The sequence below is a fragment of the Delphinapterus leucas genome, chromosome 1, assembly GCF_059928025.1.
Source record: "Delphinapterus leucas isolate spDelLeu-1000000601 "Yukka" chromosome 1, BTC_Dleu_Yukka2, whole genome shotgun sequence".
NCBI classification, from domain to species: domain Eukaryota; kingdom Metazoa; phylum Chordata; class Mammalia; order Artiodactyla; family Monodontidae; genus Delphinapterus; species Delphinapterus leucas.
Window position 1 is genome coordinate 135,552,497 of NC_143129.1, and position 25,914 is coordinate 135,578,410.

A 25,914-nucleotide genomic window follows, 5' to 3' on the forward strand; every position below is an offset into this window, starting at 1 on the left:
TTGTCAGTTTTCAGAAAAAAATAAGGCTGCTGAGATTTTGACTGAGACTGAATTGAATCTATAATTTGGGAAGAGTTGACACTGTAAGAATATTGAGTCTTTCCCAAGACACAAATTTTGTATATCTCTCTTTCTTTATGTCTTTTAAAATTTCTCTCAGATATATTTTGTGATTTTTCAGTATGGATACCTTATTCATCTTTTGTTACATTTTGATGCTGCTGTAATGGTATTTTTAAAATTTCATTTTCTATGTGTTGATTGCTAGTATATAAAAATATAGTTGATTTTTAAATATTCATCTTGTATCCAGGATCCTTGCTAAATTTACTGATTAATTTTCAAACTTTCAAGCTTTGTATATTCATTTGGATTTTACTATGTATATAGTTGTGTTGTCTGTGAATAAAGATGGTTTACTTTACCCTTTCCACATTTTATAACTTGTTGTTTTTCCTTCCCTCATTGCACTGGCTAGGACTCCAGTACAATGTCGGATAGAAATGGTGATAATGGGCATATTTGCATTGTTCCTAAACGCAGGAGAAAAGCACTCAACATTTCACATTTAAGTGTGAGGTTAGCTGCTGGATTTCTGTAGACTCCTTTTATTGAAATAAGGAAATTCTATTCTTAGTTTGCTGAGAATTTTTATCATGAATGGGTATTAAATGTGTCTCCTGGATTCACCTAGATAAGTCTATGTTTTTTTTCTCTTTATTTGGTTAACTAGGTGAGTTACAAGGATTAATTTTCAAATTTTAAACCAACCTGGCTTTCCTGAAATAAAGCCCACTTAGTCATGATGTACTATCCCTTTTTATATATCAGTGGGTTCAATTTGTTAATATTTTGGTTAGGATTTATACATTTCAGATTTAAGAGGTACTGACCTATAATTTTCCTTTCTTGTAATGATCTCTGATTTTAGAATCAGGGTTTGGAAGTTTGGTAGCATACTCACTGTCTCTATTTACCGGAAGAGTTTGAATGCCTTTTTAAAAAAGATTTTATTTGAAGTAAATTTAGATTTCTAAAAGAGTTGTAAAGTTAGTTGAATACCTTCAAAATTCAACTTTGTTAAAGTTTAATTTACATTCAATAAAATGCATAGGTTGAGTACAGACTGATGAGTTTTAATAAAAGCAGACCCCTGCATAACCATAAGCCCAAACAAGATATAGAATATTTTCATTAGTCCTGAAAGTTCCCTACTGCCCCTTCCCAGTCAACCTCCCTTGACACTTTGGGTAATCACTGATCCAATCTCTATCACCATAGATTAGTTTTGCCTGTCCTAGAACTTCATATACATTGAATTGTACAGCACGTACTCTTTTATAACTCTGGGTTTTTTTTTTCTCAACATAATGTCTGCATTATTATTCCATGTTGTTGCATGTATCAACAGTTCTATTGCTGAGAGTATTCAATTTATAACTATAACACAATTTATTTATATATTCAACTGTTGAATATATAATGTTCGACTGTTGAATATATAATGTTGATTGTTGATGGACATTTTAGTTGTTTTCAGTTTGGGATATTATGAATAAAGCTCCTAAGAACATTTGTGCACAAGTCTTTTGGTGAATATATACTTTCATTTCTCTAAGATAAATACTTTAGGAGTGGGTTAGAGGGCAGGCAAATGTTTGACATTATAAGAAACTGCTAAACTGTTTTCCAGACTGGCTGTGGGCGTGTCAAATGGTACAACAATGTACACAGCAATGTAGGAGAGCTACAGTGCAATCACAGCCTCATCAATAACTGGGATTGTTAGTTTCAGCCAGTGGTGTGATCTTCCAATCTCTCCCATCTCAGTAAGTCACCGCAGTACCCATCCAGTTCAAACTACAATCTAGTAATAACCCTTGGTTCCACTTTCTCTCATTCCCCACATCAATCAAACTAAGTCTTGAATCCATCCAATTCATCCACTTATCTCCCTCTCCATATCTATGTCCTCAGCCCTAGCTCATACCACCCCACCTCTCCCCTGGTCTACTAAAATAACCCAATAATTCTTCTCCTTGCTTCCACCTTAGATCCTTCACAATTGATTCCCCACATCGAAGTTAAAGTAGTCCTTATAAAATGTAAATCTGATTATGTCTTTCACCTTCTTAAAAGCTGTCCAGCTGTGTCCCGATTCCCACTGAAAGGTTAATGAAATGCAAATTCCTTACCTGGTTTATAAAGCTCTAAGTGATCTGGCCCTGTCTACATCTCTTACTCTATCTCCTACCCATCTCTTCTTTCCCCCTTGCTGTGTTCCAGCTGCATTGGCCTTCTTTCGGAGCCTCTAACACACCACTCTCACATCCAATTTAGAATCAATACCCTAGTTACTCCCTCTGCCCTGAATCTCACTGTACCTGTTAAGACATCACTCTCTCCCAACTTTTCACCCCCTTTTTCTTCCTTTCATTGTCACGAATCTCGATTTTTCAAGATAACACCATTTACAAGTTTATCTCACCATGGCTCTCGAGTTGTTTCTGACTAAAGTTAAAAGTTTAAAGTTAAAGTTAAAGTCTTTCTCCCAGACCCCAGATTTTATAATCCTGTGATCAGTGCTGGATCCTTATGTTGCCGTCTGGTTACCTTGCTGCCTGTCTGATGAGGGACTCATTGCCCCAGACAAAGAACCAAAGGGCCAAAGTTTTCTCCCTGTAATGGGATTTGCCCTTCCTCCTGCTCCTGCCTGAGACAGACCCCACCACTGCTACTGGCTGGTCTTCATCTGAGTGCTAGGGGACAGACAAGGTCAACGTTCTTTCTGTCAGGTCCCAATTAATCATTCTGTCGGTTTTTCTGGGTCTTCTAATTCTGAGCTTCTAACACTTCCAGGCACAGAGTCCCTTGACATAACATTGTCTCACATTCTGGGACAGAGCCCCGATCTGAGGGTTCCTTTTGATTTCAGTCCTTTGGGAACATTTTACTATCATTAATCCACTAAGAGGATCCTTGTTTTGGAGCATGTATAGTATAAAACCAAGATAGATCAAGTATTATGTCAACACTAGCAAGCTGGCTGTTTTCTGCATCTGATTAACTATCAGAATAAGGCTGATGGAAATGCTAGAGAAGCTGAATGCTGCAGAACCTACACCTTGTCCAGGTGTTCAAGGCTGAATTGATGTCACATTGTCAGGTGGTCTCCCAAGTGTACAATGGCTTTAGCCCTAACTCTCACCATTTTCCTCCAGGACTTTATTGTCTCCTAAATTGCTTGGATTTTTGTGATCTGTAATGGTTGGATCTATTATGTAGACAACATTTTTTTTCCTTTTCAGAAATAAAAACTAAAAGAATAGGCAACTAACATAGTTACATCAATTTTAATTCAATAGACTAGAAAGAATTCAAGATTCTCCATATTCTTCCTGAAAACATCATTTTTAAAAGGTATTGGAAGGGAAAATATACTTAAATGAAAAATAATTTTTCTAAGCTAAAAAAATGAAAATACAATTATGATAGAAAACACAGTTTAAATCAATAGTTCTTTTAGTGTATAAATTGGCAAAAACTTGTATAAAGAAAAACTTACCTGTTAACTTTATCTGGCTCTTTAGGTGACTCAGAACTGTCATCTTTTGCTGTAAAGAAAAATATGAAAAGATTCTAGTTTACTTGGAAGACTGAATATATGGCCTTATGTGCATTCTTTCCAAAGCCTCAATAAGATGGTAAGAAAGGAATAAAAATAAAGTATAAAACCTCAAGGAGCGCAAAAGAAAGATGGCAAGAAAAATTTTCAAGACGGAAAGCAGATGTCAAGTGGTAACTATCTTAACAGGCCATAGAAATTTGAAACCTAACGACCTGATGAGGGGAGGCCAATAAAAAGCAAGCAGATTTACACTTCAGAACTTGAGAAACACTCAGGAATTGGAGGTACCAGATACCTCTGAAAACTGACAGGTATAGCATGGACCCCAAAGACATAGCCTTCATCCTATGCAACCAGAAGACCACCACTGCCCAGGCAGGAGGGAGTATGTCTAATTCTGGAGAAACTGAACCAGAGAGATTCAGGAGATAGCAGAAGAAGAGTATGGTAAGCGACTGAAGGCAGGGAATAAATCAAATAAATCGTATTGGATAAGAAAGATTCCTCATTCTCACTCTCTGTCCAGCTCCTAGAGTGTAAGTAGTTAACATCTCTCTCCTCAGGCATAAGACTGGAGGATCTGTCTCAGAAAAAATAGTCAAGCCTAGCTAGAGGTAAGGTCAGGTCCCCACTGAATAACCCTATAACGAAACAAAACCATCAACAAGTCCAATCTGTATCCAAAATTTCCAACCTTTTCAATGAATGAGTTTCATTCATTGTGTGTCCATCATACAGATACACAGTCAAAGATCAGTAGATATCTGAGTAAAGTCATTATCATGAAGGATGACAACCAAAACAAATAAGCAGGAAGAAAATAGGAACTAGGAACATACTTTTCTGGACATTTTCCAGAATACAGAACAGAAAAACAAAGAGATGGATAATAGGAGAAAATAGATTTTAAAAAATCAGAGTAACAGATCAGTAGATCCCACGTCTAAATCTTTGGAGATTTAGAAGAGAGAACAGGGAAACTGGAGGAGACAGGTATTATAAAAGAAATCATATAAGAAAAAAGTCCAGAACTAAAGAACTAGAGTTTGAGATTTAAACAGCCTATGAAATGCCCTACATGATGAATGAGGAGGAAAAACATTTTCAGACTAAAGTTTAACCAAATTATGAACATACGAGAGTGGGAAAAATACATTTTTAGGCATGTGAAGTAATAAAAGATTTAGCTCTCATGTACTTGGAAGCTCCTGGAGGAAGTGTTCCAACAAAATGAAGGAGCAAACCAACCAAGAGGAAAAGGAAGGATCAAGCAAGAGCTCCAATCCAAGAGGCAGATCAAAAGGTCACTCCAGGATCCCTACGAGAGAACTGCCAATTCAGAAAAGGAGGAGGCGCATGAGTGCCCCAGCAAAGACGTCTTCCAGGGGAAACAAGGAAACTGACTGAATACCTGGTGTGTGTGTTTTGTTTGTTTGTTTGTTTGTTTGTCTTTACAGCTCTGTCAGAAAGCTTAGGGGAAAAATAAATGGTAGATATTTTTAAAAAGAACAAATAAAAATCCAAAAAACAAAAACAAGGGAATGAAAAAACAGGCCATTTGTACAAGAAAAATAATCATTCGTGGCTTACCTATGACGAATATTTACTAAGTCATATCAATGTAAACGAACAGTACTAGGAGAATGGGGGAGAGAAAATGTGAGTGGAAATGGCACATAAAAACTAAATCTTTCTCTCTCAGAAGAAGCCCATAAGTAATATCTAAACTGAAAACCCCAGAAATTTAGTACAGAATAAATTTAGAAATATAGTGGTGAATTCCAAAAGAAACAGATAAACGTGTTGAAAGCTGTTGGTACCCTGTCGGGGTGGGGACAGCTCTCAGCCATGGAAGGTGTGGCTTCCAAGGTCTGCTATATTTCCTTAAAAACCGATTGGTGTTATCTGTCCTTTAAAGCTATGCACAAATACTTCTTTGATAGAAAATAAATACCTAACATCTTTAGTAGAGACTTTGCTGAAAAGTTCCTGGAACATCTGGTGCAGTGAAATACAAAAAAGGACAAAAGAGGTCTGTAACTCCAGCAAACAGATCCATACAGGCCATCCTGTTAAAGTCAGGTTTTCCACATCTCCTGCCATCTGTAGACAGCAGAATATCTGGAGTAATACTGTAATCATCGACAACAAAACCGGCTCTGAATGATGGTGCTAAAGCTCATGTTCCTTAATGAGAAGCTACTGGACTAAACTTCTCTTTCTCCTGACATCAAGAATCTTTTCCAAAGGAAAGGGTATTCCTATACCTAACAACCAGTACTCCCTTTAAGATAAAAAAACCCAACACCTGAAATCCTACGAGACATCACCTGCTTCAACTGTAGAAACAAGTTCCTCTAAAATCGTTCTATTGTTAAGAGAACTTTAAAAAAAAAAGTGAACAAATTGAGACCTTAAATTGAAGAAGAATCAAATGCTTATCACAACATCTTCCTAATTGCAAGGAGGATGGGATGGATTTGCACAATCATCAGGGTTTTTTTAAAAGTACCTAATGTGAATTAGTTGTATAATCTCCCTAATATTTTTATAATTCTTCTCTATTCTTGTATTTTGACTGTCATAATATCTGTCAGTAATTATATTATAGTTTGTTTTTTTTTTTTGCAGTACACGGGCCTCTCACTGTTGCGGCCTCTCCCGTTGTGGAGCACAGGCTCCGGACGCGCAGGCTCAGTGGCCATGGTTCATGGGCCCAGCCGCTCCGCGACATGTGGGATCTTCCCAGACTGGGGCACGAACCCATGTCCCCTGCATCGGCAGGCGGACTCTCAACCACTGCGCCACCAGGGAAGCCCTATATTAGAGTTTTATTTAGATAAGAATCTGAAACTTAGTAGAATGATTCTCCTGTAACAAAAGCTATAGGAATATACACATGGCTAAGAGAAAAATTATTACCTTAGGCTTGGCTACCATTATTCAGTTTCGTTATTTTTATATTCTTGTATTTTCTTTCAACCAAAGTTTTTAAAATTATGTGAACCCTATGTTTTAAATATCAAAACAAACATGATAAACAGAAAATAATATAATTTGACCACATAACCATATAGAAATAAAAATTCACGAGGACAAACTGGAAAAAAGAAAAGATGTATAAGTTTACAGTAGTTCCCCCAGCCTCCCAGTGGGTGCCTAAAACCACATAGAGTACCAAACCCTATATATACTATGCTTTTTTTCCTATACGTACATACCTATGATGAAGTTTAATTTGTAACTTAGGCACAGTTAAGAGATTAACAACAATAGCTAATAATAAAATAGAACAATTTTAACAATACACTGTCATAAAAGTTATGGGAATGTGGTCTCTTTCTCTCTCAAAATATCTTGTACAAATTCAATGCCTTTTCCATCTTAACTAAGCTCTTATGCATTGTGGCCGTATCTTTTGCAGTTTGAGGTACAAAAACAAAACAAGCACAAATTTCTTTTTCTTTCTTCACAGTTTCATGGATAGGAGATTCGTTCTTACAACCTCAGATATGATTTTTTTCTTTCCTTATTTAGTTGAGAACTTTCACCTTTTCACTTAAAGGAAGAACTTGTGACTTCTCATTGGCATATCTGAATGGCCAGTGGCACCACTCTTGTGCTTTGGGGTCATGATTAAGTAAGATAAGGGTCACTTGAACACAAGCACTGCAATACTTCAGATATCAGACAGTTTATTTGATAACCCAGATGGCTACTAAGTGACTAACAAGCAGGAGATGCTGGACAAAGAGATGATTCATATGCCGGGCAGGATGAAGCTGGATGGCAAGAGATTCTACCACACTACGCAGAATGGTGCACAACTTAAAACTCATGAATTGTTTATTTCTGGAATTTTCCACTTAATGCTTTCAGACCATGGTTGATCACAAGTAACTGAAAACTTGGAAAGTAAAACTGAAGTTAAGAGGGTACATGAAATCCCTTTGTAACAAATTAGGAAGTAGCACTACTCAGAATCTCGGAGGCAAAACAGTTGTTATGCACTGTCTCCTCCCAGACCTCCAAGTTTTCATAAACAGATAGAAGTATAACTTGGAAGGCACTTGAAAGATCCCCTTGTCCAACTCCCAACACTGGGCAAAAAGTTCTTTGACAACATCCCTGAACAAGTCATTAAGCTCTGCCAAATGAACACTAGTTATGAAAGCACACCTTTAGTGATAGGGTGTTTACTACCTGTCAATGCGGCCTTGCCCATTCTTAAGCGACTTGAATTGTTGGAAAATCCTTTCTCATGTTTGGTCAGCTGGGACCTTGATGGACTTTACCATTAGTGATGCTGCAACTACAGTGGCATTTGCTTCTAGAAAAGATCAGTTACCCCAACTGACTATACAATTTATTTAGTCAACTGGAACACAGAATGAAAGGGAAATAATTGTATCAGGACTGTTCCAGGCAGTCTGGTATGTGTGAGCACCCAAACTATAAGTAAGGGAGTCAGGGTCCAGGCCACAAGAAGAAGAGGCTTGCAGGACATGGGAAGGTCATCAGGACCTCCACCAATCGTTTTTCTTTTTTTTTTTTGTCTGTGTCGGGTCTTCACTGCTGCACACAGGGTTCCTCTAGTTGTGGTGAGCGGGGGCTTATTCTTCGTTGTGGTGCATGGGCTTCTCATTGCGGTGGCTTTTCTTGCTGTGGAGCATGGGCTCTAGGAGTGTGGGCTTCAGTAGTTGTGGCACGTGGGCTCTAGAGTGCAGGCTCAGTAGTTGTGTCACATGGGCTTAGTTGCTCCGCCGCATGTGGGATCTTCCCGGACCAGGGATCGAACCCATGTCCCCTGCATTGGCTGGCGGATTCTTAACCACTGTGCCACTAGGGAAGTCCCCACCAATCGGGTTTGAACTCAGAGTTTGTGCATTCTTGTCAACACACCAAGGAAAAGGCTGGTATTCCAGAGAAGGGCCCACCAAACCAGAGTCGGGCAAGTTATCATTTTGCACATGCTTGGTAGAAGGGCACTTGCTTTTCACATTAAGCTTGTGTTCAAATAGCTTCCCAAGAATTTTTCATAGACTAAAGGTCTGCTATGAAGTCAGGTCTCTTCTCTTCAGTACTTGGAAATTTTAATTCTTTGATCCCAAATGAATGACTTTATGTTCACCTCATTAAATTGGAGGCGGGGGCGAGGGGCAGGGGGAATGCCCAGGGTGGATCTCTGGCCCTGCAGCTTGCTGTGTGTGGCCTTGGGCTAATCCCTTCATCACCGATCCTCAGCTGCCTCAGGGGAAGAGGCTAAGGATCAGATGAATAAATGTATGTGAAAGCATTTTGTAAACTATGAAGTAAAATCAGGATCTAAATTTATGTGGGGTATTTTTTGTTTGTTTTTTTTTTTGCTGTACACGGGCCTCTCACTGTTGTGGCCTCTCCCGTTGCGGAGCACAGGCTCCGTACACGCAGGCTCAGCGGCCATGGCTCACGGGCCCAGCCGCTCCGCGGCATGTGGGATCCTCCCGGACCGGGGCACGAACCCGCGTCCCCTGCATCGGCAGGCGGACTCTCAGCCACTGCGCCACCAGGGAAGCCCTTCATGTGTATTTTTTTCATTCATTCAATCTACAAATTTTTATTCAATACTTATAGCCAGAGACTGCTACCTGGGCACTGAGGATATTGCTGTAGCCGAAAATTAATGCCTACGGATATGATACAATCACCTGCCTCTTGAGTTTCTCATGTACACAAGTAACTATCTGTTCCACTTTTGTCTTATCCAAAAATGGGATAATTTCTCCTTTGCATTTTCCAGACCTTCTTATTAATATATTAAATGTACATGAAAGTTGATTCTTGCAGCACTGTAGTGGAGACCTTTTCTTTTCAAAGTTGTTACAGGAAATGAATTCTCATTGGATGCAGTTTTTCACAGAAAACCACATGGTACTATGCTACCATCTAATTTAGAGTGAACGCATTTTTCTGCACTTCATTTCCCACCACAGCCGCTGCCTCTGCTGTATCACGGCACTCTTCCCCTATGAAGCACAGAAAGTCATTTTCTTCCTGGCGCTATAGGTACCACTCCAGTCCTGCTGTGATGGCAGGCAAGCTGAAAACTATTTGCTGTCTTGGATTCCCACATATTTCACCAACACAAATAAAGCATATAGTGAAAACCTACCAAAGCACTATTTGCTTTGTCACTCATTTGTTGGGTGATTTGGCAACTTGGACAGCTTTCCTGTCTGGTTTGTTGGCAAAGCAGGAGGACTGAAAGGAGTGAAGGGTGATGTCAGTCTGAGAGAAAAGAAGAAAAGAAAGGGCGAACTTGTCTTGCGGTTTCTTCTCATCCTTCTCTCTGCAGGGCAAAACCAAAGTCATTTACCATAGAAAATTCTTTAAAACCAGTTTTAAAATTTGCATTCACCAGAATACGGACATAGCTTTGTACAGAATATTTCTGTGTAATGACAGTATTGTAGTGCATGACAAAAGGGATACGTATCATTCATTTGCTCATTCCACAAACACTTCCTGAGTGCAGAGGACACAGGGGGGGATGCTACAGTATTCTGGTTGGTCAGAAATATGATCAGAGTGAAGCGGTACCATTCCTCTGTGGACAGACCAGCCTCAAAACTGTCAGGGAATTTTGAGGAACTCTGCGACAATCATGACATATTTGAAGATACTGGAAAAGATGCCTGATCAATATTGCATCTGACCCAGATGCCCTGTGGAGGAGGACTTGAACTTGGCCACAGACTGTACAGACCTGACTAATGCGCTGGCAGGTCCTAGAAGGGGATGGAAGAAGAGATCGTGGACATCTAATGGAGAGAAAAAGCACAAGAGACATCAGTTTGGCAGAGTGAGTCTGAACAGCAGGTCCTGCTGATTGGGGAGCTAATAATGCCAGTTACTGTGTGAGGCTGCTGTGCACTGCTGAAAGGAGGGGCAGCATGTAAAGGAAAGAGCTATGTCACTAGGATCCCAAACTTCACTTGTGGCAAACACCCCTGGGCATAAGGAGCCAACAGCATTGCTCCGCTAACTGCAGAGAGAGCACAGGAGCAATAGAGGCGATGGAATTAAGAGTCAAGAAAAGGTTGCTGGCAGGATGAGAGGGAGCAGACCAACGGTATCAGGAAAACATTGGTCAATAGAGCAGAAAGACTGAAAAGGCTCAGATGTCATTTCCACATGGATTCTTTGAAGGAATACCTGGAGGAAGAACTCTCCAGAAAGAAAAATGCTGAAAGCTTTCCTAATCAAGGGGAAAGGAGCCCCAGATCAGTAAGATCTGGGGGGTGCTAAAGGTGAAGTCTGAGAAATATCCATTACAGATCAGAGCGTTAAAACTGATGTCATATCTTTATGATGGGTAGACTAGTTTTGATCAGCACCATCCACCCATATGACCATTACTTTTATTTATTTATTTTTGCGGTACGCAGGCCTCTCACTGTTGTGGCCTTTCCCGTTGCGGAGCACAGGCTCCGGACGCGCAGGCTCAGCGGCCATGGCTCACGGGCCCAGCCGCTCTGCGGCATGTGGGATCCCCCCAGACTGGGGCACGAACCCGTGTCCCCCGCATTGGCAGGCAGACCCTCAACCACTGCGCCACCAGGGAAGCCCGACCATTACTTTAAAGATACTAAGCCTATGGTTTTTGGTAATCTTTTAAAAAGGACCACACTAAACCAGCCAGAGAAAGACAAATATCTTATGATATTGCTTATATGTTGAATCTAAAAAAATGATAGAAATGAACTTACATACAAAACAGAAATAGACCCACAGACATAGAAAACAAACTTATGGTTACCAAAGGGGAAAGGGGACGGGCAGGGGTAAATTAGGAGTTTGGGATTAATATGTACACACCACTATATATAAAACAGACAACAAGGACCTACTGTATAGCACAGGGAACCCTACTCAATATTTTGTAATAACCTATAAGGGAAAAGAATCTGAAAAAACAGATATATAAAATAGATATATATGTATGTATAACTGAATCACTTTGCTGTACACCTGAAACTAACACAACATTGTAAACCAACTATTCTTCAATTAGGAAAAAAAAAGGGATCACACTGATGGATTTGAAAAAGAGGTATAGTAGGAGAGATCTTAGTATGACTTCATTACTGAAAATGGATACAGAAAATATTGCCGTATACAAGTTACTTGCTAGATCATTTACTTGGTATAAATAATTAATAACTGGCAAATAACAATAAGTAGGCACTTCTTACATTGTAATGGCTGGTGGAAAAGTCTTAGAATTATTTGCCTGTACAGAGTTTCATCTTTAATCAGTATATGGGCTGCTTCCAAATTCACTGGATTTTCTAGTACTGGATTAGAAAGCATAACCTACAGGAAAACATATAGAACATAAGAGTTTTTAAAGTAACTTTTTTCTTAGAGCAAAAAGACAAACCAATACATACAACATTCAAGAAGCATTCATTAAATGCCTACAATGTATCCACCTGGAGATAGAGACAAAGACAAAAGAGACATGGTCCCTACTCTCAAGAAACACTTGATCTATCTTGGTTTTATACTGTACATTCATGAGCCAAACGTTAGGATCAAAGCAAGTTACAAGTTCCTTCCTGTAACTTATTTCTTCCTATCACATAAATTTAAATTGATTTTTTATGGAAAGGGAAGTAAACATTAGAAAACATTGAAACATTTCCATTAAAAAATACATTACGTTTTAACATGAGATCATATTTAGATCGTGAATAAACAAACACATGTATTAAAAACTTGCATGCAATTCAATATCCCTCCAGATCACTGAATGCTTAACTTGGTATCTGTAGTAGTTTTCTATTGCTGCTATAACAAATTACCACAAATTTAGCAACTAAATCAACACAAATTTATTATCTCACATTTCTACAAGTAGGAAGTCAAGGTTGATTGGGCTGGTTTTTCTTTTCCAGACTGAACAAGACTGAAATCAAGTCGTCGGTTGGCTGGGCTCTTACCAGAGGCTCTGGGAAGAACATGCCTCCCAACTCATTCAGGCTGTCTGTTAGCTGAATTCAGTTCCTGACTTCAGTATTTGTAGGACTGAGTTTCCCGTTTCTTTGCTGGTGATTAACTGGGGGCTACCCTCAACCCTGAGATGTCTCTCGCCAGTCCTCACACTTGGACCCCTACGTGTCAGAGGCAAAGGTGTGAAAAATCCTTCTCGTGTTTGCTCCCCTCCTGTCATATCCTTTCTCCGTCTTTACTGTATTTCTCTGAGTGGCTCTTCTGTCTTCCTTTTCTGTTGTTAAGAGCTCATGGGATTACTTTGGGCCCCCTGCATATTTCAGGAATGACCTTTCTATTTTAAGGTGAGCTGATTAGTAACCATAGTTCCATCTGCAAAGTTCCTTCACACCTAGATTAGTGTTTGACTGAGTAACCAGAGAATGGGAGTCTTGGGGGACATCTTCAAAATTCTGCCTACAATAGTATTTGCACATCTGGACAAAATAGGTGACCAGTAGTAACTAAAACTTAATAGTTCTGCTAGACCATGATCTTGTTTATCTGGCATCTCAAAATTAATATTAGCCCAAATTTGAAAAATTTATTCAATAATTCAGTATACTGAATCTTACGTTATAACATACAAATTAGATAATAAAATATAGCCAAAAGAACAACTACCAGAATGTCTTAAGTGTAGATACAGGTCAGAGTGGATTACTGTGGCTTAAGAGTCATGGAAATGATAGCAATCTTTCACTAATAAAAGCAGTAATCTGACATCTGATATTTCAAAACCAACAAGAATTTTCTGCTGTTTTTTTTTTTTTTCTATTTGGAAAACACATTGGGCTATATTTCCCAGGATATTATAATTGCTTAAATAAGGATTGCACTACATCTTTCAAAGTGGGTGGGAAGCAGATGAAACTTTTCTTCAAGAGCGAGCTTTTGCTCTTTGGCTGGAGAGATAATCTTACTCAGAGAGGCACATCTGGTAAAGTTTATTCAATAGTCTTTGCATTGACCACTGTGCCTAAGACCTTTTCATATAATATATACACAAGCTATTAAGTATATTTAATGATTTTTTAAGAACTAGAATGTAAGGAATAATTAAAATATACAAATCAGACACCCTGCTAAAATAGTAAAAAAATAAAATAACCGTCCAACTTTTAAAGTCACCATGTGATAGTATGAAATAATATAAAAAGCCATCTGGAGGATAAATACAAAAATCTGAAACATCAATAAACAGCTGTACCAGTGGGTACATTTTGTAATATCCAATTAGTTATAGCCCATGCAATTGGAATTTCTTCTGTGGATGAGTGTTGGTACTTACTTTTTCATTGTATATGGAAGTACAAGTTTTCAAAGAAATCAAGATTATAAAAATTTTAGGAGGAGATGATTAGCATATTTAGACTTTAAAATATTTTAAACACCATTTCAAGTACCACCCCCTTGTATAACAATGTGATAATTATAAATGTGTCTCACCTGTTATTCAAAAGGTAGTAGTCAGAAAGCAATCTAAATTTAAATTACTTACATAAAATGAAAAACTCAGTTCCTCAGTTACAGTAGCCACATTTCAAGTGCTCAGTAGAACATGAGACTAGAGGCTACTATATCGGACAGCACAGATATTGAACATTTCCGTAAGCACGGAAAGTTCTATTGGGCAGCACTGACCTTCAAAGTACTATTAAATAGCCATTAAAATATTAATTGTAGCAATCTGGAAATTACTCGAGATAAAATGTTAAGTGAAAAAGAAATAGGCTATATAATTTGAACATATACACCATCATTGCAACGATGTAAAAATTCAGATTTGTTGCTTCAATCGTGTTACTTAGTACCTATCACACAAATTAGACTTGTTTCCTGACCTCAGGGAGCTTACAGTCCAACAGGGGAAGACAGATAAGGAAACAGTATATGCATTAGAGCATTATAGCGCTCTCATAGAGATCTGCTTAGGGTACCACTTTGCAAAGAAAACCTCCTTCCCGCCAAAACCAAAGCCATCAATTTCACCTAGGAAAGGAAATCAGGAAAGGCATTGCAGAGGAGGGCTCTATTGACCCGACTCTTACAATGTGAGCAGCTGCTTGCTGAACAGACTGAGAAAGAGGGAATAAAATGGGCTGCTAGTCAGATGCGGAACTGGACTGAGCACTTTTTAAAGTGTAAGACTGACTTAGGTTTGTAACTTTAGAGTTTAGAACTCTATAAATGCTTTTTAACATGAATTGAACCAAGCACTGTGAGTGGAAAAAAAAAAAAAAAAAAGAATATATCAATAGGAGCGGGATCCCACAGTGTGTTTGGGAGAGTTAAAGCCGAGGTGTGAGAAGTAGATCATCATTTGTCAGGCAACAGAATTTGGGCTTGACCCTGCAGGAAATGTGGAATTGAAGATTTAAAACCAAAACACAGGAGACAAAATTAGAAGAAAATGCTAATAACAATAGGGTAAGGAATTTTCTTTATGATTACCAGTGATTTTCTTTTCCTTTCCACTATCTTAAAAACCTCTAATGTGGGCATATTTGTTTTATAAATCTATTTGAAAAATAAAAACAACTGTGTAATCTACTGGCTTTCCATGATGTATTTGGCAACACTTTGTTGTCATTTTGTATTACAGGTTAAAACTAAGAACAATCAAAATATTAACTAGATTTTATTGAATTCTTTTCTTGGACAACTCATGGTTCTAAGTACTTTACATGTTACTTATTCATTTAGTCCTCACAAGTTATATGAGGTAGCTACTAACAGCCCCATTTTACTGATGAAGAAACTGAGGCAATGAGAAGTGAAGAAACTTGTCCAACAGTGCAAAGGTATTAAGTGGCAGAACCAAGATGTGAAGCCAAGCTATCTAAACTTACAGCCCTCAATGTACCTTTTATTAAATTATTCTGCTATTCAAATTTTTCACCATTTCATTCTGGTTTGCCCACACTCATTACATTCCTGAGAACATTCATTTTCACTATTTTTAAGGCCAATCCTATTTAGGTGGAAGAGACAGGATGACTCAGTTTGAAGGAATCCAAAAGATCAATCACAAATCTCTGCACAACACGCTCACTTACTTCCTCAAAGTTTTTGCTCCAGTCTCTCTCCCAGAACATGGCCTGGCACTGCTATATATGCTCAACACAATTTGTAGAATGAACGAATAAATAAATTGAACATTGAATTTTTAAAAATATTAAATTTTACTCAGCATACTAAGATGACTAGACAGAAAGTTAATGATTAGTTTTATTTTATTTTCAAAAACAAGAAATGGGAGAGATGAAATTTGTGTTATAATTCTATGTTACAGAGAAAATTCAATTAAGCCAGAATACTTTATTCTCCAGGTATTCCAGATGATCAAAATTTAACAGTTTATCTCCACATATTATGAATGATAAATAGATAGAATATCGTGGACAGACTCTAGAGGATAGAATCTCACTGAGCCAGATGTAAGTGGTCAAAGCAAGTGCCACTCAAATCATTTATCTTAGCATTTCAGGATGAGAAGGGAGGCTCTTTGAGGGTCGGGAATAACACAACACTGAGGCATGCTTCTAAAGACCATGGATCTAGGAGGTGAAGGGTGCATTCTAGAAACAGGCATCTACTGAGGAGAGGAGGAAATTCCTGATTTAATTGTTCACTGGGTTTGATATGAAAGCTTATAAAAGCAGGTCTCTAGTACTGTCAGAAACAAAGGATAAAGCTGAACATTTTACGTTGTAGTCACTTGATTCACCTCTCGGAGGAAGGCAAGGTTCATGAATGCGGAAAGATCCAAAAGGCCTGTTCAACATTATAAAGTGAAGTTAGGAGCCAAAAGCAAACCTAAGACTATATTTCCAGAGTTGAAACCATCCAAACAGTTCTTTTCTTCTTTTATAAAATACATATTCTTTGGCTGGGAAGGGCCTAATCTATCGATTTCACTTTAAAAATAATCGTTTTTATAATTCAAGTTCCATTTTACAGTCTTGATGTAGAAATGTTATTGATTTATATAAGTTTACTCAAATCCTTTAAACATTTAACTATGCATTGTACATTTTATTCGTTATATTTTGAGTAATTGGGGTAATTTATTAAAGACAGCATTATATTAATCTGTTCTTACCTGGAGGGTAAGTAAGATGCTGCTCAATGTATAGCTTCTATTCCACTTATGAGTGTTGTCCAAAAATTCTATACAGGGACGGCCAGTATGTGGGTCTACTGTATTAAAATAATACATTAATATTAATACATAAAATTATTATTTAAAACTTATGAACATCAACAGGTCATAGCAAAGTTAGAAAGCAAATGACAAAGCAGGAAAATTATTTGCATTGAATGTGACAGACACTTAATACAGAGCAGCTGTTAGAGCACGGACTTTGGTGTCAGACACACAGATTTGACAGTTGACCCCTCCACTTATCAGCTGTGTGACGTTGAGCAATTAACTTTGCCTCTCTAGGTCTCACTTGCTTAGTATATGAAATGGGGATATGATTGAAGTACCTACTTTCACTGAAAAGAATTTAAAAAATAAAGCCCTTAATAGAGTACCTGGCACATAATGGATCCTCAAAAAATGACAGCTATCATTATTAATAATACTTTTATTAATGTATAAATAATTTTTGTAAATGAATAAGAAAAACATTTATATTCCAATAGAAAAATCTTGCAATAAAAAGGTAAGACCTGGGAAGAAAATTTTGAAAAGGTGAAAAGAGGGGTGTTTGATTTGGTACATTGTATTGTAAACTACAATAATAGTAACAGCGCAATGGACACAAGATTTGAGTGAACAATGCGATAAAAGAATTTAGAAACAAATCCTAGTTGGTATTAAAACTGTTGTAAGTTACAAGTGAAATTATGACTCAGTGGTGAAAGAAAAGATGATGGTATAAAAAGTTTTGTGCACACTATTCATGGTCCTCCAGTATTTGCTCTCCCTTTCCTCCATTTCTTCTCTCTATAATAAGAAACTTGATGCCTGCCCCATCCCCATTCCCCCATGTGGTTTTAGATGAATACATAGTCGCCCACATTTTCCCAGCCTTTCCTCTAACAAGATGTGGCCATGTGACTAAGTCTTAATCATGAGACATTGGCAGAAGTAAAGTGTGCACCTTCTGGATCATATTTTCTTAAGGAAGTTGTTCTGCCCTCTTCTCTTTTTCTCTCCCTTTACCACTGGCTGGAAATAGTGACAGAGTAAATGTCTTAGGTCCAGAAATTGAACCCACACACTGAGGATGGCAAAACCTCCCTGCCAGCTTTGTTCCATTACATCAATATATAAATTGGAAAGATATATGAAAGGTTGGCCTATGCCCTAACACAGTTAATTAACTAAGTCAGTATTTGGAAAAAAATACACACACACACACACACAGACACGTGTGTGTGTGTGTGTGTAGTTTTTGGGTTTTTTTATTAAATAGAATTATATTTTACATTTTATTCTTCAAAGTATTTTTTCATTTAATAGTAAATTGTCAACATATTTCTGGACATGTTTATTCAAAAAATATTTGAGCACTAACAATAGGCCAGGTAGTGAAGATTCCAGGGCACAAGAATGACCAAAGAGTAAAGTCTTCATATATCTTCCTTGCTATGTTTAAAAGCAATGTATATAGCTGTAAGATATTTTACTTAAAAATTCCTATATTAATGGACATTGGAGTTATTTCTCTTTTCCTTATTTCCAACATTGTTACTGGAAAGAAAATCTTTATTAATTAAATATTAATAAGAATATTAAGCATATTCTTTACATAGATCCCTAAATCTCCACCCCAAAACTATTAGAACTAGTAAATGAATTCGGCAAGGTTGCAGGATAAAAGATTAATATACAGAAATCTATTGCATTTCTATACACTGATGATGAAATATCAGAAAGAGAAAGTAAAAAAGAAAAAAAATCCCATTTAAAATAGCAGCAAGAAAAACCCCTAGAAATAAATTTAACCAAAGAGGTGAAGGACTAATACCCTGAAAACTATGAAACACTGACGAAGGAAAATGAAGAAAATTCAAAGAAATGGAACAATATCCCATGCCCTTGGATTGGAAGAATTAATATTGTTAAAATGGCCATACTACCCAAAGCAATCTACAGATTTAATGCAATCCCTATCAAAATACCCTGGACATTTTTCACAGAACTAGAACAAATAATCATAAAATTCATATGGAGCCACAAAGCAATCTTGAGAAAAAAGAACAAAGCTGGAAGTATAACCCTCCCAGACTTTAGACTATACTAGAAAGCTACAGTAATCAAAACATCATGGTATTGACACAAAAACAGACACATAAATCAATGGAACAGAACAGAGAGCCCAAAAATAAATCCGTGCACTATGGTCAATTAATCTACAACAAAGGAGGCAAGAATATACAATGGAGAAAAGACAGTTTCTTCAACAAGTGGTGCTGGGAAAACTGGGTAGCCACATGCAAAACAATGAGATTAGAACATTCCCTCACACCACATACAAATTAAATTCAAGATGGTTTAAAGAGCTAAATGTAAGACTAGAAACCATAAAACTCCTAGAAGAAAACATAGGTGGAATACTCTTTGAAATAAATTATAGCAATATTTTCTTGGATCAGTCTCCTAAGGCAAAAGAAATAAGAGCAAAAATAAACAAATGGGACCTAATTAAACATAAACGCTTTTGCATAGCAAAGGAAACCACTGACAAAATGAAAAGACAACCTACGGAATCAGAGAAAATATTTGCAAATGATGCTACCAACAAGGGGTTAATACCTACAATATACAAACAGTTCACACGGTTCAATATCAAAAACAAACAAACCAATCAAAAAATGGGAAGAAGACCTGAACAGACATCTTTTCAAAGAAGACATACAAATGGCTAACAGGCACATGAAAAGATGTTCAAATCACTAATTATTAGAGAAATGCAAATCAAAACAATGAGATATTACCTCACATCTGTCAGAATGGTTATCATCAAGTTTAAAAATCACAAATGTTGGCAAGGATGTGGAGAAAAGGGAACCCTTATACACTGTTGGTGGGAATGTAAATTGGTACAGCCACTACGGAAAACAGTACGAAGGTTCGTCACAAAACTAAAAGCAGAGCTACCATATGTTCCAGCAATTCTACTCCTGGGTATATATCCAGAAAAAATGAAAACACTAATTTAAAAAGATACACGCACCCGAATATTCACAGCAGCACTATTTACAATAGCCAAGAAGCAATCCAAGTGTCCATCAACAGCCTCACCCACCAGGGGGTGGACACCAGAAACAAGAAAACAATGATCCAGCAGTCTGCGGAAGTAAGCCCACAAACGCAAGTCAGAAACTACCATGGGACCAGCTGGTCCCTGACCCTTGGAAGACAAGAGGGGAGTGTACTTCTGGGACACAAAGGACATCCCTTACAGAAGGTCACTTCTCCAAGGTTGAGAAACATAACCAACCTTCCACATACATAAAAATAGAAATAGAAATTTAGACAAAATGAGACAGCAGAGAAAGAGGTTCCAGATGAAAGCAAAAGATAAAACCCCAGAAGAAGAATTAAGTGACATGGAGATAGGCAATCTACACAAGGAAGAGTTCAGAGTAATGATCACAAAGACGATCCAAGAGCTCAGGAAAAGAATGGATGCACAGAGTGAGAAGTTACAGGAAGGTGTTAACAAAGAATTAGAAAATAAAAAGAACAACCAAGAAGAATACAATATTGTATTGAAGAATACAATAACTGAAATGGAAAATACACTAGAAGGAGTCAATAGCAGAATAAATGAGACAGAAGAACAGATAAGTGAGCTGGAAGACAGAGTGGTAGAAATCGCTGCCGCAGAACAGAATAAAGAAAAAAGAATGAAAAGAAGTGAGGACAGTTTAAGAGACCTCTAGGACAATGTCAAACGCACCAACATTCGCATTATAGGGGTCCCAGAAGAAGAGAGAGAATAAGGGACTGAGAAAATATTTGAAGAGGTAACAACTGAAAACTTCCCTAATATGGGAAAGGAAACAGCACCCAAGTCCAGGAAGCACAGAGGCCCATACAGGATTAACTCAAGGAGAAATACACCAAGACACATAGTAATCAAATTGACCAAAATTAAAGATAAAGAGAAAATATTAAAAGCAACAAGGGAATCCCCATAAGGTTATGAGGTGACTTTTCAGCAGAAACTCTGCAGGCCAGAAGGGAGTGGCACAATATATTTAAAGTGATGAAAGGGGAAAACCTACAACCAAGAATACTCTACCCAGCAAGGCTCTTGTTCTGATTTGACTGAGAAATCAAAAGCTTTACAGACAAGCAAAAGCTAAAAGAATTCAGTACCACCAAACCAGGTTTAAAACAAATCCTAAAGAAACTTCTCTAGGTGGAAAAGAAAAGACCACAACTAGAAACAAGAAAATTACAAAATGGGAAAGCTCACCCATAAAGGCAAGCATACAGTAAAGATAGGAAATCATCCACACACAAATATGATACCTAAACTAGTAATCATGAGAGAAGAAGAGTACAAATGCAAGACATTTGAATGCATTTGAAATTAAGAGATCAGCAACTTAAAATAATCATGTATATGTATAGAATGCTATATCGAAACCTCATGGAACCACAAACCAAAAATCTATAATATATATATACACGAAAAATAAGATAACCAAACATAACACTAAAGATAATCAAATCACAAGAGAAGAGAACAAAAGAAGAAAGAAAATAAAGAACAAGGTCCTATTGTATAGCACTGGGAACTATATTCAATATCCTGTGATAAACCATAATAGAAAACAGTAAGCAAAAGAATATATAAATGCATAACTGAATAACTTTGCTGTACAGCAGAAATTAACAACATTTAAATCAACTATACTTCAATAAAATATTTAAAAAAAGAGGAAAGGAAGAAAGAAGACCTATAAAAACAAATGCAAAACAATTAACAAAATGACAATAAGAACATACATACTGATAATTACCTTAAATGTAAATAGATTAAATGCTCCAGCCAAAAGACACAGACTGGCTGAATGGGTACAAAAATTAAGACTCAAATATATGCTGTCTATAAGAGACTCACTTCAGATCTAGAGACTCATACAGACTGAAAATGAGGGGACGGAAAAAGGTATTCCATGCAAATGGAAATCAAAAGAAAGCTGGAGTTGCAATACTTATATCAGACAAAATAGACTTTAAAATAAAGACTGTTATAAGAGACAAAGAAGGACAGTACCTAATGACCAAATGAACAATCCAAGAAGAAGATATAACAATTGTGTATATATATATATATATATATATATATATACGCATCCAACACAGGAGCACCTCAATATATAAGGCAAACGTTAACAGACATAAAAGGAGAACTTGACAGTAACATAATAATAGTGGGAGAGCTTAACACCCCACTTACATAAATGGACAGATCATCCAGATAGAAAATCAATAAGGAAACACAGGTCTTAAATGACACATTAGACCAGATGGACTTAATTGATATTTATAGAGCATTCCATCTGAAAGCAGCAGAATACACAGTCTTTTCAAGTACACATGGAACCATCTCCAGGATAGATCACTTGCTGGGGCACAAAGCAAGTCTTGGTAAATTTAAGAAAACTGGAATCATATCAAGCATCTTTTTCAACCATAAGACTATGAGATTAGAAATCAACTACAAGAAAATAACTTCAAAAAAACATAAACATGTGGAGGCTAAACAGTATTCTACTAAACAACCAATGGATCACTGAAGAAACCAAAGAGGAAATCAAAAAAGTACCTAGAGACAAATGAAAATGAAAACACAATGATCCAAAACCTATGGAATGTAGCAAAAACAGTTCTAAGAGGGAAATTTACAGTGATACAACCTGAGCTCAGGAAACAAGAAAAATCTCAAATAAACAACCTAACCTTACACCTAAACCAACTAAAGAAAGAAGAACAAACAAAACCCGAAGTTAGCAGAAGGAAAGAAATCATAAAGATCAGAGCAGAAATAAATGGAATAGTAACTAAGAAAACAATAGAAAAGATCAATGAAACTAAAATCTGCTTCTTTGAAAAGATAAACAAAATGGATAAACCTTTAGTCAGACTCATCAAGAAAAAAGGGAGAGGGCCCAAATCAGTAAAATCAGAAATGAAAAAGGAGAAGTTACAACCGACACCACAGCAATACAAAGGACCATAAGAGACTACTACAAGAAACAATACGCCAATAAAATGGACAACTTAGAAGAAATGAACAAACCTTAGAAAGGTACAATCTCCCAAGACTGAACCAGGAAGAAATAGAAAATATTAACAGACCAATTACAAGTACTGAAATTGCAACTGTGACTTAAAAACTCCCAACAAACAAGAGTCTAGGACCAGATGGCTTCACAGGCGAAGTCTATTAAACACTTACAGAAGAGTTAACTCCTTTCCTTTTGGAACTATTCCAAAAACTGCAGAGGAAGGAACACTTCCAAACTCATTCTATGAGGTCACCATCACTGTGACACCAAAACCAGGCAAAGATTTCACAAAAAAAGAAAATTACAGGCCAATATCACTGATGAACCTAGACGCAAAAATCCTTAACAAAATATTGGCAAATTGAATCCAACAATACATTAAAAAGATCATACACCAGATCAAGTGGGATTTATCCCAGGGATGCAAGGATTTTTCAATATCCACAAATCATTCGGTGTGATACACCACATCAACAAATTGAAGAATAAAAACCATATAATCATATCAATAGATGCAGAAAAAGCTTTTGATAAAATTCAACATCGAATTATGATAAAAACTCTCCATAAAGTGGGCATAGAGGGAACCTACCTCAACATAATAATGGCCATATATAACAAACCCACAGCTAACAACATCATACTCAGCGGTGAAAAGCTGAAAGCATTTCCTCTAAGATCAGGAACAAGACAAGGATGTCCACTCTCGCCACTTTTAGTCAACATAGTTTTGGAAGTTCTAGCCATGACCATCAGAGAAGAAAAAGAAATAAAAGGAATACAAATTGGATGGGCTTCCCTGGTGGCGCAGTGGTTGAGAGTCTGCCTGCCGATGCAGGGGACACGGGTTCGTGCCCCGGTCTGGGAAGATCCCACACGCCGCAGAGCAGCTGGACCCGTGAGCCATGGCCGCTGAGCCTGCGCGTCCGGAGCCTGTGCTCCGCAATGGGAGAGGCCACAACAGTGAGAGGCCCGCGTACCGCAAAAAAAAGGAATACAAATTGGAAAAGAAGAAGTAAAACTTTCACTGTTTGCAGATGACATGATGCTATACATAAAAAATCCTAAAGACACTACCAGAAAACTACTAGAGCTCATCAATGCATTCAGTAAAGTTGCAGGATACAAAATGTATACACAGAAATATGTTGCATTTCTATTCACTAACAATGAAAAATCAGAGAGAAACTAAGGAAATAATCCCATTTACCATCACATCAAAAAGGATAAAATACCTAGGAATAAACCTACCTAAGGAGGCAAAAGACCTGTACTCTGAAAACTATAAGACGCTGATGAAAGAAATTGAAGATGACACAAACAGATGTGTTCTTGGACTGGAAGAATCAATACTGTCAAAATGACTATAGTACCCAAGGCAGTCTACAGATTTAATGCAATCCCTATCAAATTACTAATGGCATTTTTCACAGAACTAGAACAAAAAAATTTTTAATTTGTATGGAAACACAAGAGACCCGAAATAGCCAAAGTCATCTTGAGAAAGAAAAACAGAGGTGGAGGAATCAGGCTCCCTGATTTCAGACTATACTACAAAGCTACAATCATCAAAACAGTATCAGACTGGCACAAAAACAGAAATACAGATCAGTGGAACAGGATAGAAAGCCCAGAAATAAACCCACACACATATGGTCAGTTAATCTATGACAAAGGAGTCACGAATATACAATGGAGGAAAGATAGTCTCTTCGATAAGTGGTGCTTGGAAAACTGGACAGCTACATGTAAAAGAATCAGATTAGAACACTCTCTAACACCATACACACAAAAAAAGTCAAAATGGATTAAAGACCTAATGTAAAACTGGATACTCTAAAACTCCTAGAGGAAAACATAGGCAGAATACTCTGACATAAATCACAGCAATATCTTTTTGGATCTGTCTTCTAGAGTAATGGAAATAAAAACAAAAATAAACAAATGGGGGCTTCCCTGGTGGCGCAGTGGTTGAGAGTCCGCCTGCTGATGCAGGGGACATGGGTTCGTGCCCTGGTCCGGGAAGATCCCACATGCCACAGAGCGGCTAGGCCCATGAGCCATAGCCACTGAGCCTGCGTGTCCGGAGCCTGTGCTCCACAACGGGAGAGGCCACAACAGTGAGAGGCCCGCGTACAGCAAAAATAAAATAAAATAAAATAAACAAATAGGACCTAATTAAACTTAAAGGCAAAGGAAACCATAAGCAAAACAAAAAGAGAACCTACAGAATGGGAGAAAATTTTGCAAATGATGTGAGCAAAAAGGGATTAATCGTAAAAGTATACAAACAGCTCTACAGTTCAACATCGAAAAAAAAACAACAACCCAATCAAAAAATGGGCATGAGATCTAAATAGTTCTCCAAAGAAGACTTATATATGGCCAACACGCACATGAAAACTGCTCCACATTGCTAATTATTAGAAAAATGCAAATCAAAGCTATGTTGAGGTATCACCTCACACTAGTCAGAATGACCATCATGAAAAAGTGTACAAACAATAAATGCTGGAGAAGGTGTGGAGAAAAAGGAACCCTCCTACACTGTTGTTGGGAATGTACATTGGTACAGCAACTATGGAGAAATGTATGCTGCTTCCTTTAAAAAACTAAAAATAGGGCTACCATATGATCCTGTAATACCACTCCTGGGCATATACCCAGAGAAAACTATAATTCAAAAAGATACATGCACCCCAATGTTCACTGCAGCACTATTTACAATAGCCAAGACATGGAAGTAACTTAAATGTCCATCAAGAGATGAATGCATAGGGCTTCCCTGGTGGCGCAGTGGTTGAGAGTCCGCCTGCCGATGCAGGGGACACGGGTTCGTGCCCCGGTCCGAGAAGATCCCACATGCCGCGGAGCGGCTAGGCCCGTGAGCAATGGCCGCTGAGCCTGCGCGTCCCGAGCCTGTGCTCTGCAACGGGAGAGGCCATAGCAGTGAGAGGCCCGTGTACCGCCAAAAAAAAAAAAAAAAA

General features: G+C 37.6%; 1 protein-coding gene across 1 annotated transcript in view; it reads right to left on the reverse strand.

The window, feature by feature from the left end:
* UBE2U (ubiquitin conjugating enzyme E2 U) overlaps positions 1-25,914 on the reverse strand; it is a 70,688-nt gene that overhangs the window by 40,667 nt on the left and 4,107 nt on the right. Inside the window, exons 4-6 of the mRNA XM_022580902.2 lie at positions 16,767-16,864; positions 11,863-11,983; positions 3,566-3,614 (exon numbers count right to left, since the gene is read on the reverse strand). Coding sequence (XP_022436610.2) covers positions 3,566-3,614; positions 11,863-11,983; positions 16,767-16,864 — 268 coding nt within the window. The remainder of the gene's footprint in view (positions 1-3,565; positions 3,615-11,862; positions 11,984-16,766; positions 16,865-25,914) is intronic.